Source organism: Nyctereutes procyonoides, unplaced genomic scaffold (assembly GCF_905146905.1).
Source record: "Nyctereutes procyonoides isolate TBG_1078 unplaced genomic scaffold, NYPRO_anot_genome, whole genome shotgun sequence".
Taxonomy (NCBI): Eukaryota; Metazoa; Chordata; class Mammalia; order Carnivora; family Canidae; genus Nyctereutes; species Nyctereutes procyonoides.
The window spans coordinates 14771618-14789785 of record NW_026575020.1 but is presented as its reverse complement, the minus strand read 5'-3'; the positions used below and the strand labels follow the sequence as shown (position 1 = coordinate 14789785).

Here is an 18168-nt window from a genome sequence, read left to right as displayed (position 1 = left end):
AGGACTTGGCATGAGTTTTGCTCTCCCCTCAGAGAGGACTCTAATTCTTCAGCAGGGGTGAGTTGTTCAGGGGGGTTGCCATAGCTGCGGGCTGCTGTCTCTAGCCTCAGCCCTGCCACATTGGCTGGTCTCATGGGGGGGGGGGTTGGCCCATTGACTGTTGGAGGTGGGGATGAGAGGCAAGCAGATAGAAAGGGACCACTGAGGGGCCCTGAACAAGCCATCTATGGAGGGCCCGCTCCCAGGGGATGTGGCCAGGGATGGGCTGGCAGGCAAAGGTTCAGGCAAGCAGACCCAAGGAAAAGCTAGGTCTGCCCTGTGGTTCTGCTGCCCCTTTGGCCTGCTCTCCACCACCCTGCCACAGACCCTGCCTCTAAGCTCCAGAGGCCCAACCCTCCATGGATGACTCCCCCATACCCCTGCTTCCAGGTCTGAGTCTCCAGGAAACCTCCCTCCAAGAACCATAGCCCTGAGTCTTTAGGAGCTCATTGACTGTCATCCACTCAGGCAAGCTGCTCCGCCCCTGAGCCCACTCCATCACTGTCAAATGGAGGTCATTACTATGTCTACCTTACAGGAATCCATGTAAAATGGCACCACAGTGCCTGGCACATAGCAGCTACTCAGTAATGCTGTATAGGCCTTGTTGTTTGGCCTCCACGTGCTTCCTTTATTGAGCTCACTCCAGGCTCTCCCACAAGGGGAGCAACTATCATCAGGGTGAAGGCAGGAGGCAGTGTAGACCATCCAGGCCCTGGGACCTGGAAGAAAGCAAGAAAGGAAGGGAGGGAGGGAGGCCAGGGAGGGAGGCTGGCCTCTAAAGTTAGGGTTGTTCTGGATCTGGCTCTCTGAGCCCTCCTCCTCATGTCAGAGAGGCCATTGCAGGTGCCAGTTTCTGGGCCACTGGAAACCGAGTGGGCTGACAGTGATGGAGGGAGAAGCCCTCTAGGGCCTCTCCAGTTTGGGTACCTGCACCCTTCTGCAGCTGTGACCTTTACTGGGAGGCAGGTCAGGCCACGTGGGGTCCTTGGCAGGTCTCACAGTGGTTTGCTTTGACCCGTGCTTTTTTCTGCAGTCAGGGCAAAAACACACAGAGACCAGAAGAGGGGCCACAAGCCTCACATACTCCCACCATGGGCTTTTCATGACACCCACTGGAACCTCACTGGAGGGATTTTAGACTTTCCTTGGGGCTAAGTGTTGCCCAGTGGCAACCTAAGAGTACCTGATACCGGGAGCAGATTGTTTTTTGATAGCCTCTCCTTTACATAACAAAATTATTTCCAATAATATTCATTCAATGAAACAAGTAATGATAATGGTTCAAAAAGTAATGTGTGGATGTTCCCGTGACATCATACCAATGAAGAAATAAAGACAAACTATTAAAACATAAAAAGGAAAAGAGTATCAGATTAAAACTTTTTAATTATGTGACTGTGTTTTATTTATTTTTAAGATTTTATTTATTTATTCATGAGAGACACACAGAGGGAGAGGCAGAGACACAGGCAGAGGGAGAAGCAGGCTCCATGCAGGGAGCCTGATGTGGGATTCGATCCCAGGACTCCAGGATCACACCACAGGCAGGCACCAAACTGCTGAGCCACCCAGGAATCCCCTGCGACTGTGTTTTAAATAAAGGGGGAAAGCTACCTACATATTGGTGGTTTTATTATAATAGTTAATATATTATCACAGTTCCTATTTTCCCAATTTGTTTTTTAGTCTTAAAACAAACAACCTGAAATTTTAAAAGAAGAATTGATCTCAGTGGTAAAGATATCCACATTCAGTAAACTCTTCACGTATGAAGTAAAATTTGCACTTTAAACCCACTGTACTTTGCAGTTCACCCTGTTTCACTGTTTCAAAATTTTTTTTAAAGATTTTATTTATTTATTCATGAGAGAGACACACACACAGAAAGAGAGGCGGAGACACAGGCAGAGGGAGAAGCAGGCTCCATGCAGGGAGCCCGACGTGGGACTTGATCCCAGACCTCCAGGATTAGGCCCGGGCTGAAGGCAGTGCTAAACCGCTGAGCCACCCGGGCTGCCCTGTTTCAAATGTTTAATGCAAATTATGACTCCAAATGGTCACAGAAAGTGACGGAATTGAAGGAAATCGAGTTCTATCTCTTCATCTTTGCAGTCACCATGACCCTGCTGTCGCCTCAAACCCATTGTCTAAAAATAAGAGGCTCCTTCCACAGTCTGGCTATTGTGGACGTTGCTGCTATAGACATTGGGGTGCAGGTGTCCTGGCGTTTCACTGTCTGTATCTTTGGGGTAAGTCCCCAGCAGTGCAATTGCTGGGTCGTAGGGCAGTTCTATTTTTATTTTTTTTTATTTTTTAATTATTTTTTTATCGGAGTTCGATTTGCCAACATATAGCATAACACCCAGTGCTCATCCCGTCCAGTGCCCCCCTCAGTGCCCGTCACCCAGTCACCCCAGCCCCCCGCCCACCTCCCCTTCCACCACCCCTAGTTCATTTCCCAGAGTTAGGAGTCTCTCATGTTCTGTCTCCTTCTCTGATACTTCCCACTCATTTTCTCTCCTTTCCCCTTTATTCCCTTTCACCATTTTTTATATTCCCCAAATGAATGAGACCATATAATGTTTGTCCTTCTCCGATTGACTTACTTCACTCAGCATAATACCCTCCAGTTCCATCCACGTCGAAGCAAATGGTGGGTATTTGTCGTTTCTAATGGCTGAGTAATACCCCATTGTATACAGAGACCACATCTTCTTTATCCATTCATCTTTCGATGGACGCCGAGGCTCCTTTGGAGAAGGACAAACATTATATGGTCTCATTCATTTGGGGAATATAAAAAATGGTGAAAGGGAATAAAGGGGAAAGGAGAGAAAATGAGTGGGAAATATCAGAGAAGGAGACAGAACATGAGAGACTCCTAACTCTGGGAAATGAACTAGGGGTGGTGGAAGGGGAGGTGGGCAGGGGGTTGGGGTGACTGGGTGACGGGCACTGAGGGGGGCACTTGACAGGATGAGCACTGGGTGATATGCTATATGTTGGCAAATCGAACTCCTATAAAAAAATATACAAAAAAGGGCAGCCCCAGTGGCCCAGTGGTTTAGCACTGCCTTCAGCTGGTGTGTGATCCTGGAGTCCCGGGATCGAGTCCCACGTCGGGCTCCCTGCATGGAGCCTGCTTCTCCCTCTGCCTGTGCCTCTGCCTCTCTCTCTCTCTCTCTCTCTCTCTCTCTCTCTCTCTCTCTGTGTGTGTGTGTGTCTCATGAATAAATAAATTAAATCTCTAAAAAATATATATGAATAAAAATATATATATTAAAAAAAACCCAAATTTTTAACAATGATGCTGGAGGAAAGATGATCTTTCTTTCCTCTCCTTAGAAAATGAAATGATACCAAAAATTGTTGTCACATAAGGAGACAAAGTATTTGTAGCCAGAAAAATGTAAGAAAAAGTATTATAGTTGTGTTAAGCAGTTAATTCACAGAAATAGGATATTCTATTTTTCTGAATTTGATATTTGTAATATTTGTCAACTTTTGTAAACATGAAATTTTGTGGTTGCTTCTCAGATTCAAAATAAATATTCATTTTCAAAAATAAATAAAAATAAATAAAAATAAAAGCAAGAGTATGCAGCACTAGCAGGGGACGGAAGGAGCCAAGCCCAGCCGCAGCCCGCGCCCTGACTGAACCGTCCGGATGGATGCACGCAGGCAGCCAGGGGAGCCACGCAGAGCGAGAACCCTCCCACATGAGCTCCAGGGAGAACGCGGTGCTCATTAAAGGATAAGCAATAAGGACACATTCATTTGAAGCTTATGCATGTTATTAAAGCAACAATAATTGCAACAGTTGTGTAGCATCGAGACCGGCAGAAGATGTCTTTGGGGACAGGTCTTCGTCACTGACAGTGATGCACGGTGGTGGGTCATCAGGAGCAGCCCACCCTTCTGTGTTATTAGAATTTCCCACATTTCCTACAGACGGTGCACCCCTTCTTGCCTGTATGGAGGTGACTGCATCCTCTGCCCTGTCCTTGGTGCTGGTGCTTTGCCCTTCCACTTGCCCTGGACAAAAGACAAGTCAAGAGGCTTTCATTTGCAAGTCCCTCCTCACACACCCCAAGTTTGGGTGCCTGGAGGAGGGCAGAGGGGGAGCATGGGGCTCTGAGCACTGAGGGGTGGGGAAGAGGCTGCTTATGTGCTGTACTGGGGATGCGCCTGGCCCGGGGTCATGGTCTCTGGGAGTCTGCACAGCAGCCCAGGGAAGCCCAAATCCCTCCACACTTCCAGGCCCTACAGGACCTCTCCAGCCTCCACTCACCCCTCTCCACCTGCTCACCACACTCCAGCTTTGGTCTCCATGGTGCTTTCTGAAAGCGCTATGTGCTCTGAGCACTGAGGGGTGGGGAAGAGGCTGCTTATGTGCTGTACTGGGGATGCGCCTGGCCCGGGGTCATGGTCTCTGGGAGTCTGCACAGCAGCCCAGGGAAGCCCAAATCCCTCCACACTTCCAGGCCCTACAGGACCTCTCCAGCCTCCACTCACCCCTCTCCACCTGCTCACCACACTCCAGCTTTGGTCTCCATGGTGCTTTCTGAAAGCGCTATGTGCTCTGAGCACTGAGGGGTGGGGAAGAGGCTGCTTATGTGCTGTACTGGGGATGCGCCTGGCCCGGGGTCATGGTCTCTGGGAGTCTGCACAGCAGCCCAGGGAAGCCCAAATCCCTCCACACTTCCAGGCCCTACAGGACCTCTCCAGCCTCCACTCACCCCTCTCCACCTGCTCACCACACTCCAGCTTTGGTCTCCATGGTGCTTTCTGAAAGCGCTATGTGCTCCCTCATGTCTCGGTCCTTGTAATGGTCCCTTTGCCTGACTAACTTCTACTCAACCGCACAACCTAGCTAAGAAGTCACCTCCTCCAGGGAGCTTTCCTTCATCCCTTTCCTATTCACCCTCCAACACAGTCTGGGTTATATCAGCAGAGCACTGATGCTTTTCTCAGCACATATCAGGCTGTGAACCGAAGGCCACACTCTCACCATGTCCACCTCCTGGGCTGGCCCCTGAGTCCTTTGGGGGCCCCAGGCCTGATCTCATTTACAGCTGTGTACCTAGCACCTTGCACTGGCCGGGCCCGTGGTCAGTGTTCAGAAATGTTCATGGAACACGAGTGAACTCTGTTGTGTCCCAGCTTAACTCCATACCCTCTTCCACCCTGGAAAGGAGGACATGTCCCCTCCCCCACCCAGTGGGGGTCTCTCCTTCCTGCTCCAGGTGGCAGTCTGGCACTCCCAGGACCTTGAGCCTGATAGGCCAGTTAGTTGGGGTGTGGCAGGGGTTAAGGAACCACACTGGCAGTGATTTAGAGCCTTAGGTGGGTGCTAGGTGGGCCCCATGACTATCCCCAGTGTAAGGCTGGGAGGGCAGGGACCTGTGCTGGGGGCAGTTGGAGTGGGTACATCCAAAGGACATGAGGATGGACAGCCAACTAAGCATGGAGGCCACTTGCAGAGGATGTCACAGTGGGATGCCCCACCCACCTACACCCAGGGTTGGGTGTTTGGGAAGCTTGGCTCCCTCCAAGGCATGGGTGAGTTCTTCCCTCCGTATGTGGAGTCCAGAACTCGCTGCTGGGAATGGGTAAGGCTCTTTACAGGCTGTGGCCTGCTTGGACCTAGAAGCTGGGGACTTATGCAGGAGAGCTCTTCCTCTGAAAATGAAATGGGCAACATGAGAGCCCAAGACTGAGCCACACAGGAGGGAGGGATTTGTTTGAGACTCACCAAAGAGACATCCTGGGGTAACGAGAGGAGAGGCTGGTGGAGACTGGGAAGAAGGGGGCCAGAGCAAGGGTAAGGGTATCCTGTGGGTCAGCCCTTCACCTGCTCCCCCTCCCCCCCTGGCCATGGGAGTATGAGGCTCCTGGGGGACTTGGCACCACTAGTCCCGTAAGCATTCTGTCCCCTTTGCTGACTTGTCTTGGACCTCCATATGCCGTCCCCTAAGGAAAGGAGCCCCCGGGCTCACACGGTCAGGCTCCTGCCACCTCCCCCCACCCCCAGAGCCCCATCTCCTCTCTCTATTCTTTGCCCTCTAAACCCACTGGCATCCAGCTCCTACAGCAGGCCTGTGTCTACCTGCTGTGGGTTTCAACCATGAAGGCCCTTCTTTTGTGTCTGATAATTCCTACTGACCCTCAGGTTCCACCTATAGGGAGCCTTGCCTGCCATGGCCCCACCGGCCAGGACTCAGGTGGCTGGGCTGTCTTGTTTCCTGCTCTTACAGTTCCTTTCATAGAACTTGACATCGTTGTAACTACACGTGTATTTTTGTGGTTGGATCTGATTAAGCTCCAACTCCCTAAAGGTCTGCGTGTGCCTGTTCTGTTGCTCACTGTAGCCACAGCACCTAACACAATGCCTGGTATAAAGCCTTAATAAGTGTTTGTGGAATGGAGGGATCAGCTGTGACCTTGCCCGTCACAGCTCTTGGGCCAGGGAATGGATCTGCAACTCTTCATCTTTTAGGACCTGGTGCCCCTGGTCAGTGGCATTGGTCTCCCTGGGCTGGGCCAGCTCTGGGTTACTGGGTGCTGTTGTGGCCCAGACCCTGGACCAGAAAGGAGCCTTCCCTCTCTGGCACCTTTTAGCTACAATAATACCCAAGAACCTTCCCGTCCACCCTCCCCTGGCTATCTCAAAACCTCAAGATTCTGCAAGCACTTTCATAAGAACCATCCACCAGCTACGGTGGAGCTGCTGGCCACAGGCCTGATTGGATCTCTTTATCTGCTCAGCCCCAACGGCCCCCATGGAAACAGCTGCTGTGAAACAGGGCTTGGGGCCTGCTGGGCCTGCTCCTGTTCCCAGGGGTTTCTGGGAATGGGGTCTTTGGCCCTATTCTCATGATAAGAACACAGGTCTGCATGGTGCAGGGCTTGGCTCAAACTGTAGTGGCTCCACGCTGTGCCAGAGGCCAGGGCAGGCCAGGAGTATGTGCACGTGCATATACGTGTGCTCCAGAGCTGAAGACTGTCCTGGACAAGGCTGGAGAAAACTCACTGTGGGGCCTTGGAGAGCTAGCCTGGAGGCCTGCATCACACTGGCTCTGTGACCTTGAGTGAGGGCTTGATCTCTCTGATCTTCTAGTAGAGTCAGCAATAAGGGGGAATGTTCAGAAGACAGGAGCAATCTCTGGTGAGTGCTTGGGAGATGCGTGGGTCCAGATTAGGGGGCGGGGGTCAGACGAGGGCCAGCGCCCTTCCTTTCTCTTTCCTGCCTTGGCGTTATGTGGGAGCTGTACCTCACCTCCTCCATTGGACTGAAAACTCCCAGGGGTAAGGGCTGCGGGCAGGGAAGGAGGATTGTGGACTTTCAGACAAAGCAGACCCTGCTTTGAATCAGCAATATAGTGAGTGAGAGGGCTCAGTGGGGCATATGACCCACAGAGCTCTGCCACTTGTGCGGTCACTGAGGCCAGGAAGTACCAGTTCCAGAGGGAGGACTACAGCTGGCGTAGTGTGGTTTATTGTCCTTGTCATTTGCCAGCCTGGGCTCTGTGCTTTACTATGCTCACTTGAGTCTTCGCTATAGCCCTATGAGGCAGGTGCTGCCTCTAAGAACTCAGTTTTATTGTTAAAGTAGAGAGAAAACTTGTCATGGTCTTGGAGCCAGGGAAGGGATCTCAATCTGGGTCTTACTCTACCAGCTGCTTCCTTCTTTCCTGAGCTTCTAAGGGCACAGGTGTGACAGACTGGGAAGGTGACCTGCGCCTGAGCACACAAGGCAGGCCTGGTGGCCCCTGAGTAGGACTTGAGGACAATCTGACAGGCCAGGCTGGCTGCCCACCTGTACTGACCAGGCTCCCTGCTGGGTGAGGCCGCTGTGGTGGCTGCCCCAATGTGTGGGAGGAATGGAAGCCACTCTGGAGTAAGGGGGGACAGGGAGGAGCACAGAAAGAGGTAGGGGCTGGCTCCCAGAACCTAAAAGGGAGGGCTGCACACTCCCTCAGCCCCCTTGGCCTCACACTGTAAATAAAAACCCAAAACAGTCTCTCCACAAAAATGGGCCCACACTGATCCATTTTTGCATCTTGGCATCTCAATACCTCTAGAAAGAATAAATGCCTGAAAGTTGTAGAAATTTAGACACCCTGTTGAATGCAACAGTCTCTTGCTTGGGACATTTACAATTTAGAAGTTTTAAAAATGCAAACAATGACTTGGGTGGCACCTGGCTGGCTCCGTGGTAGAGCATCTGACTCTTGATCTCCAGGTTGTGAGTTTGAGTCCCATGCTGGGTGTTGAGATTACTTAAAAAAAATAAAATAAAATTTTTTTTAAAATGCAAACAACAACTTGTAAGCCTGTGCAGATTTTACCCCTACCCTCCCCGTCACAGCCTTCCCAGCATCTTTGGTGGGGGTGATGAGCTTGGGGGTGGTTCTAGTCCTTGGCAGCACTGGAAGTGGCTAGAACCAGCACCCAATGTCCAGGGCAAGAAGCCTACTAGCCAAACCCTTTCTTCTTCTTCTTTCTTCTTCTTCCTTCTTCTTCCTTCTTCTTCCTTCTTCTTCCTTCTTCTTCCTTCTTCTTCCTTCTTCTTCCTTCTTCTTCCTTCTTCTTCCTTCTTCTTCCTTCTTCTTCCTTCTTCTTCCTTCTTCTTCCTTCTTCTTCCTTCTTCTTCCTTCTTCTTCCTTCTTCTTCTTCCTTCTTCTTCCTTCTTCCTTCTTCTTTCTTCTTCTTTCTTCTTCTTTCTTCTTCTTTCTTCTTCTTCCTTCTTCTTTCTTCTTCTTTCTTCTTTTTTTAAAATAAGATAACAGTTTTATTTTAAATATTGAAAGCACCTATTTGTTTGTTTTGCCAGATGGTAATGAGTACATGACTATTAATAGGGGCAACCAGAAGCCCTGTTCTGGTCTTTCCTTGGCTGTTTCTTATTTTTCCATTTTTGAAATTGAAGTTCGATTTGCCAACATATGTATAACACCAAGTGCTCATGCCATCAAGTGCCCTCCTCAGTGCCTGTCACCCAGCTACCCCATACCCTGCCCACCTCCCCTTCCACTATCCTTGTTCATTTCCCAGAGTTGGGAATCTCTCATGTATCGTCATCCTTTCTAATTTTTCCCACTCATTTTCCCTCCTTTCCCTTGTAATCCCTTTCACTATTTCATATATTCCCCGTATGAGTGAATCATCAGATTGTCCTTCTCTGATTGACTTACTTCACTCAGCGTAATACCTTCCAGTTCCATCCCCGTTGAAGCAAATGGTGGGTATTCGTCCTTTCTAATTAGCCAGAAGAGATGGAGTCAGATGTTCTCCCAGTGCTCCTCCCTGACACAGCCCTATTGCTGAGGGGGTATTGGGTTGGTGGATAAACTCCAGAACCAGAAGGTCAAAGAGATCTGCTGCCAAGGACCAATATTTACGATATTATTTGTTCATTTATTCTTTCAACAAATATTTGTGGCGAGCCTTCCCATGCTAGGTCCTGTGCGAGGCCCTAGGGTTATATGGTGGTGAGCAAAAACAGGAGAGACATGAAACAAACATTGCCCCCTGCAGGTCTGAGGAAGGAAAAGCCCTAGCTAGGTACACCCTCATGTAAATGTGAAAGGGTACTCCTAAGTCCTTTGTTAGACTTTCCTAAGGAAACAGCTAGTTAGTGCAGAACTTGAACTTGAATTGGTCTCTTTTTTACACATTGAATTTTTAACCTCCTCTACCAGGTCTGACCCCTATAACTCATTCTCTGCCTGGCAGCCAACATGACCTTTTTTTAAAAAAAATTTATTTATTTATTCATGAGGGGCACAGAGAGAGGCAGAGACATAAGCAGAGGGAGAAGGAGACTCTCCACGGGTAGCTTGACACAGGACTGGATCCCAGAACTATGGGATCATGACCTGAGCCAAAGGCAGATGCTCAACCACTGAGCCACCCAGGTGCTCAACATGACCTTTTAAAATATAAATTAGATCATGCTACCACCCCAACCTCCATTCAAACCTTCCAAAGACTTACTGCATTTAGAATACAATTCAGGCTCTCTCCTTATCTGGCTCTTATCTACGCATCCATAGTAACTTAAAAATATATCCACAAATTCTTTGACACTCCTCATTCAAAAGATGGAATTTAATTCCCTCCTTGGAACGTGGACTGCCCTGGGTGGCTTACTTCTGTCTAAGAGAATGTGGTAGAGATGCTCTGTGACTTCTGACACTACATGGTTGAAAGGCTACCACTTCCACCTGGCTGTCTGTCCCAGGACATATGTCCTTGGAACCTAGCTACCATGTTGTGAGAGAGCCCAGGTTACATGGGTAGGCCAGTCAACTGCCCCACCCAGGTACCCAAATAACACCAACATCAACAGCCAGACATGTGAGAGAGTGAAACTCAAATGATTCTACCCTTCACCTTTTAGTCTTGCAGCCAAGGCCCAAGAAACAAAGTTAAGTTGCCTCTGCCATGGCTTGCCAGAACTCCTCGCCCCATGGAACTTGTGAGAGATAATACAGGACTACGAGTTTCAAGCTGCTGGGTTTGGGGTTGATTTGTTATGCAGCAGTAGATAATTAATACCACATCTTAGAGCTCCTCTCCTACCAAGATCCTCTGTTCATCACACTCCACTTACACTCTCTTTTCTTTTCCCTTTGGCCACCAACTTCATTTTTACCTCAGGACCTTTGCATTCACTGTTTCTTCTATCTAGAATGCTTGCCTATCACCTGGATCTGGCCTGACTGGCTCCTCACTATCCAGATCTTTGCTCAAATGTCCCCTCCTCAGAGATTCCTCCTCAACCACAGCTTATAATATTGCCCCCCCCCACCAGTCAGAGTACTCCATGAATTTCCTTTATAGCCTCTATTCAAAAAAATTATTTATTTGTCCATTTATTACTTATCTACCTCCTTACACTCCTTCCTTCCTCTTTCCAACACCTCCTGTGGAGAGGAGGAAATGACGTGTCTTTTCCTCATGAGAGTTCTCACTGCAAGGCAGTGGGTCTCCTGGTCTTTGTGGCTCCTCTGTCCATTCATACCATAGGACAAACCCAGGGGCCTGTGGGCCCCATTTCCACATTCTTGGGAAAGCTGCAAGAGGCTTCCTGAGGCACATTCCCTGTCATGGGACACAGGGTTACAGTTCGACCTCTTCTTCCCCCCCTGGCCTTCATCTCAGAGGTCAACCCCACAGCCTTGCTGTTTTATTGACTTCAGTACAGAATCAGAGAGAGCATGAGGTCCTCTCTTTTCACTGCTCACACTCTCCTCCATAAGGCCTCTAACTTCTCACCTCTCTAGTTCTAATTCTTTCCCCACTTTTCAGGGTCCCCCCATATCTCATGCATACACACACACCCCAGTTTCATGAAGGGCAGGGTGTTGGGAATAACCTACTTGCCAGGGAGAATTTTAGCTTTGATATTGTTTAAAGTTGCCCAGGCATGGTACTTACTGAAGCACCTCTAGTCAGTTTTATTGTTTTAACTTTTCCACTGAGAAAGAACGACGTATGGCCTGCATGGGCATGTTCTTCCCTTTCCTTGGTGTGGCCCAGCATCCAGGAGATGCAGGAGACATGGCTATAGGGAGCTCTATGGGAGGCATCATTGTCCTTCATGGCCCACCTGCTTCCTCTCCCACTTTTAGCTCTCCCTCAGTCTCAGCACCCTCAGCAACTAGTTGCTCATGGTTCCTATTGCATTGGACACATGCAAAGACTATTGCATAGTCTTCTGAGGACTCCCTGCATCCTCATGGTCCTATCCTTTCTTCTCTTGGTTCAACCAAAACAAAGTCAGTTTTCCTAAGAACCTAGGGATACAGAGGGCAGGTGGGACAGAAAAACTAAATTGGAAACACTCAGTAAATACTTGTTTAATGGTTGTTTAATGGATGAACAAAAACATGAATGTCTAGACATAAATAATTACAAGTTCCTTGGATGGTGTCATTTAAGGAATACTCTGCTTGGGCCTTTTATGGCAGACATATCTGGGAGGGGAATCTGTCCACCCACATGCTCCTTCTCTGGGAAAAACTCTCAACCACAATTTCTGCTGGAGGGATGGACCTCAATGTCCATGCTTATGTCACATGACCAGCACATCCTCTCAGCCACATGGGACATGTGGCCCAACCTCCGCCCATCAGATTATTTTCATAGGGCTTTGGAATTTGAACCTGAGACACTGAGCTAGTTGACTGCAGAAGGCAGAATGGGAAGGTCTGGTTTTCAGGCAGAGGCTCTGAGTCATATACAAGGTGACTCTATAAGGGCAAAAGGAGGGCAGAAAAGAGAGAACAGCTGTGTCTGTCTGACAGCTTCTTATTCCCACAATACACAACTTCAGGGAGGACTTTAAACCTCCTCTTTTTATTGAAAGTGGCAAAGGTCACAGCCCCTTGCAACTGTTACCATAACCTTTCTCATCAAGTCTGCTGAACAACCTGACCCCAAAGCCCCAGAATGAGAAGGAAGGAAATACATGATAGATGTGTGGCAATGAGGTCCAGGAAGAGAGAAAGCAAGAAACACCAGTAAACTGGCCCACATGGATGGAAAGACTGAACTGGCAGAAATCAACATAGGGAGGAAGAGAGGGAAAAAGATGTGGGGATAAAGAGAAATAGCACACTGCTAGAGAGCACGGTCTACACAAAAAGTACTACAGCAGGCCTCAAATGTATGTTTACAAAAATGAATAAATGAGTAAATGATCAGATCTTCCCCACTCGATTTGCAAGAAGTGTGGAGTCTGAAAATCGGGGTGAGGAGATAGAGATCGCACTAAGCTATTAGGGCCTTGCAGACATACCCCTGAATCTATGTTCACTCTCAGTTCTCTGTTTCACTCTTGGGCATGTTGCATGGCCCTCCCACCCTCTCCAGGCCTCCCTCACTGACTGAGGAATTGCCACCAAACACTTCCAAAGCACTACCCATCTGATGAGAGAAGAAATGTCAGGCAGAATGATAACAATGACCATAATCCTTACCTAGGTTCTATGTAAGGTTTATAAAATATTCGTACACATTTCTTTGGAATCTTGTAACAAATCTGTGAAATTGTTGGGACGGATATTGCTTCATGCCAGTCCTGTGCAGAGGAATCCACGAGTTCAAGAGAGGCCAGGTGGCTTCTCCAAGGTCACCAGTCTGGTGACAAATGGGCCAGGGGCTCCCAGTTTAGGGCTAAGTCTTCAAAGGCCTGTGCTTTCTCTAACATGTTTGGACACAGACCAAAAGTGGCTGGGAAAACACGTAAACTAGAACTGCTCTCACTGGGGAAATACCTTTCTTGTAAGAGGAAACCATCCACCAAGGAGAAAAGAAGGGTGGCTTTCTGGAGCCATGAGAACTTCTCACTGTAGCAGGAGTTTTAGAACTCCAGCATAAACCTTAGCCACCAAACAGGACATGTTCCTTTTTCCTAAGAATCAGAGTAAGGTGCTTAGTTTCAGAACTCAGTCACTTCTATGATGACCTCCACAACGTATCCACAAGCTGTGAAGACAGCAGGAACAGGAGCTCTCCCTCCATTTCACAAATGGAAAAGCAAGCCAGGGAGAAGTGACCTACTCATTGTCCAAGATCCCTTTTACAAAGCAGCCGGCGCCTCCCTAGTCTCCTCACTGCTGCCTGCACCTCCTGGTTCCTCAGCGTGTAGATCATGGGGTTGAGCATGGGGGTCATGACCGTGTGGCTGATGGACACAGCCTTGTCCATGGAGAAGGGGGTGAAGGGCCGAGCATAGAGGTAAATGCTTGGAATGAAAACCATAGACACAACGACAATGTGGGTGGTACAGGTGGAAGCTGCCTTCCTCCTCGCCTGCCCAGAGTGGGACCTCAGCATCACCAGGATGACAGAGTAGGAGGTCAGGAGGAGAAAGAACCAGATGACATCCAACAGCCCACTGTTGGAGATCATGAGGAACTCCAGAAGGGACGTGTCAGTGCAGGCAAGTCTCAGCACTTGTGGGACATCGCAGTAGAAGTTATCCAGGATGTTGGGGCCACAGAAAGGCAGTGGGAGCATCAGAGCCAGTTGGGCAATGGAATGCACAAATCCCCCTACCCAAGCAGCAACCACCAGTCGGACACAGAGCTGAGTGTTCATGATGGTGACATAGTGGAGGGGCCGGGAGATGGCAACGAGGCGGTCATAGGCCATCACAGAGAGGAAGAAGACCATGGCACCTCCCAGAAAGTGAAAGAAGAAGATCTGGGCCATGCAGCCCTGGTAGGAGATGGTCTTCTTCTCAGAGAGGAAGTCCACCAGCATCTTTGGGGCAGTGACAGAGGAGAAACAGAGGTCCAGCACAGCCAGGTTTCGGAGCAGAAAGTACATGGGTGTGTGGAGCCGGGTGTCTGAGGTCACCGTGACCATGATGAGGAGGTTTCCCACGACAGTGGTGGTGTACACAAACAAGAACACCAGAAACAGGAAAAGCTGGAGCTCTCGAGTCTGGGAGAGTCCCAAGAAGACAAATTCTGATACCCACGTGAGATTCTCTGGCTCCATGGTGGTATGGGAAGTCCATACACCTAAAGAATCTGAACCATAGGCATTGATGCAAGACGTCACTACTTGCCTTTTTTTTTAGTGCTCTGGAGCTCAGAACTGGGTTGTCCAGGTCTATATGATGGGCATCTTGTGTGTAGACCATATCACTATGTGCTGATTAAATGGTCTTGTCTGTAGAGAGCTTACAAGTTGGTGGTATAATATACATTCTTGAGATAACTTAAAGCCATCCAGAGACCTATCCAACCTGCTTTTCAAAGACTTGGTGTGATATAGTGGGTGCGGGACACTCAGAGGCCAACAGAACATCAGTCAAATTTCAGGTCTTCCATTTCTTTAGGATTTGACCTTAAATTTACTTAATCTCTCTGGCTTGTGTCATTATCTGAGTTAGGACTAAAAATACATTATGGGACTTTCTGACGGCTAAGTAGAATGATACCTACAAAGTTTCTAGAACAGTGTCTGGAAATAAATGATAATCACTTTCTGTGTCATCTCCTCCTCTAAAGACATCGTTCCTTCTTCCAGTCTCAAATTTTTCTACCAGTCCCTTTTCACACAATATTTAACACATCATATGATGTTAATGAACTTTTTATGTTGTCTGTTTTCCCTCCACAATACAACCCTGTATGATCCTACGGACATACGGTCTCAATTTCACAATGTATCTGTGCCTCTCCATGGCCCTCCTTGCCCGCAGTCGGTGCTTAGTAAGTGCCTGGTGTTGACTGCTGGGTTGGGTGAGTGGCTACAAGGTGGGCAGGGTGGTGCAGTGAGCCTCTGGGAGCCCCTGGGACATGGTTAGGTGCGGGGGATATCCAGTTTTCTCCATCCCTTAGTGTAGGTGTTCCCTTACTTGGTGAGGCTCCCCAGAACATAGGCGACCCAAGAAGCAGAGGAATACGGGACTCTCATTACATTGAGTAACAGATGATGAATATATTGTTTGAAGAAGATGCAACTCTTCCAAAAGGAAGTACTGCAATTTCAGAAGATGGTACTGAATCCACAGGCAGAGGAGAAAGGAAAATGTTGCAGAAATAGATGGGGAAATTGAGGAGGAACTAAAGGAAGAAGAGGGAGGGAGAGGGAGGAACAGAGCAGGTGAAGGAAGGGAAATGGGAAGGGGCGGGCAGGGGAGGGAGAGAAAGAGCCAAAGCTGGAGAAGGAGGTGATGGAGCAGGAGAAATGGAGGGGGACACGGTTCGGGGGTCAGGGGGTGGGGGCAGCCTCTCCCATCCTCTCTCACCTGCCGGTGCAGCCCACTATCCAATAGAGGTCTTTCTCTTCTTATATCTCACATCCATTTGCTCTCCCTCCAGTCCACCTTCTGCACGGTTGTCCCGGAGGCCTTCCTGGACCTGGTCAGGGGCCTCTCCCGTTCTTGCAGTGGGGCTCCGCGCGCTCGCTAGCGTTCCTTAGGAGCCACTATGTAGATCCCGTCATAGTGGGAACACCTGCTTGCATTTGTGCATACAGCATGCACTCAGCCTGTCCTGTGGGCCGTCAAAACAAAGCCTGTGCCTGCCTTTCTAATCAGGATCTCTGCCTCTGAGGACCACTGGCTCTTTAACGGATTGTAGTTTCTTAAACATGCCACCTATTTGCTTATTTCCATGTGCGGTTCGTCGAATTCTGTTTGCTACCTTCTCTGACTTAGAAAATACTTGGACCTCACCCTCTCTGGCGCTCATCTAGCCCATTCTGCCCTACAGAACTAATTCCCATTTCTTGGGCTTCTTGTAATATTTTAAAACACCCTTGGTTATAGGTTTGTCATCATTTATTTGTTCCATCTTCTCCCATCAACCGACATTATAATTTCCATATATTAGTAACCCCAGAACCAGATACAGCCACTCTGATACACATATCTCAATGACTGTTGTCAAAGTACTGTATCAAGAAGTAATTGATTACATGGAGAGTTTTCGAGTAACGTTACTTATCCCCAGCCCCTACCTCAGAAGGCTGGTTCTATGTCCAGTTGCTAAAATTACTGAGTCTTACATGTAACCTGAAGCTGCCGTTTTAACAGCAACTTCCCCCTGAATTACTTCCAGGGGATCTCCTCACAATTTAGATTTACTACCTTCAAGTCTGTCACCTATTTATCCTGGCCACCACGCCCCCCAGCAGGTGTTTTCAAGAACCCAATTACTGCTGACCTATCAGCAGGTGAGGAGACTGTCAGTCTCCTCACATGCGTCCTCATCCTCATGGGCATGACCCTGGGGAAGAGGGCCTATCCTCAGGGAGAAACTATTGGATGGGCTCAGGAAGCAGAACTGGAATGATCCCCACTGGGGGCAACGGAGCAATGGGAGTTGTTAAGAAGTCGCTAAGTCTTCCAAAACACTGTTTGAGAGATCTGCCTTGAGTGCAATACACTAACAGAAACCCTACCAAGGACACTGAAAATTGGAGAGATTCGTGACATATAGGATTAGGAGGCCAAGATGAGAAATGACAGAGTCCCTTCAAAAGAACTCAAATTTCTGGGATTTTTGGAAGGACCCATTTCATGGAACAGTGGTTCACATACTTGAGCATGCATTAGAACCACGTGCAGGGCATGTTGAAACTCAGAAACCCCATACAGAAGGCTTGATTTAGTAGGTCTTGTGTGACACCTGAGAACTGGCACTTCTAAGAAGGTTTCAGATGATGCTGATGTTGCTTCTCTGGGGCCAGTTTGAGAACCACTTCAAGTTTGTCAGCACAGCACATGGACGGTTCTCTCCCACAGCATCACCAACACCACTGGTTTGATATCTCAAAAAATAATTTTAATTGATCCTAACTTGGGCAAGTCATAGGTAGGAAAATGTATACTACCTTGGAAAGCAGAACCCTGTAAACTGTGTCTCTTATTTGCCAACCAGACCACAAAGCTGATTCCCCATTCATATCCAATTCTACTGGACCATCTATGAAATTCTAGTACTCCATATATATGAGTATTATTCAGTAAGATCTTTCCTCCTATACAAGGACTAGTATAGGAAGTACATATGTTTTCTTATTATGATGAACTGGTCAGAATTGGAATTACCTGGCTTTGTAACTTTGGTATACTATAAAAACTGTGATTTCTTAGAGCTCTCTGTTCTACATGAGATTTCCAGATTGGTTTGAGTTCTCCAGTGCAAATATTTATACTTAACAAAATGAAGTCCCTCTGGCATATAAAAACACCACACGAAGCTCTGGTTTTTTTTCCCCATATAAGAGCTATAGATTTCAAAAGCTCATTCTTTCCAATATTTAGCGTTTTAGTCCATTTTAAAATCCAGCCACTTGTAGAAATAGTCTGGGTTAATGCTGGGGAAGGCAATAGGTTTTACCAATCTCATTAACTATCAGACGTCACTAATTGTAACATTATTAACAGAAATTAAATTACCTAGATTGATTTCTTATGACTCCGATTTAGCTCTCAATAATAGAGCCCATGTACATTCTAGTTTATATATTTCTCCTCTCAAGGAACATAAATGTCTGTAAAATGTCTACTAAACCACATCTCTACCCCAAAGTTGATTCCTCAGTGTGAGATTGTGGATAATTTATGTTTTAAAAATTGAAAAAATAAAAATA

At 48.0% G+C, this 18168-nt stretch overlaps 1 protein-coding gene across 1 annotated transcript; it reads right to left on the bottom strand.

The window, feature by feature from the left end:
* Positions 1-13614: 13614 nt before the first annotated feature.
* Positions 13615-14559, bottom strand: LOC129514255 (olfactory receptor 4D2). The gene has a single exon (XM_055332887.1). It carries the CDS (start codon positions 14557-14559, stop codon positions 13615-13617), a length of 945 nt encoding a protein of 314 aa, XP_055188862.1.
* Positions 14560-18168: the final 3609 nt, after the last annotated feature.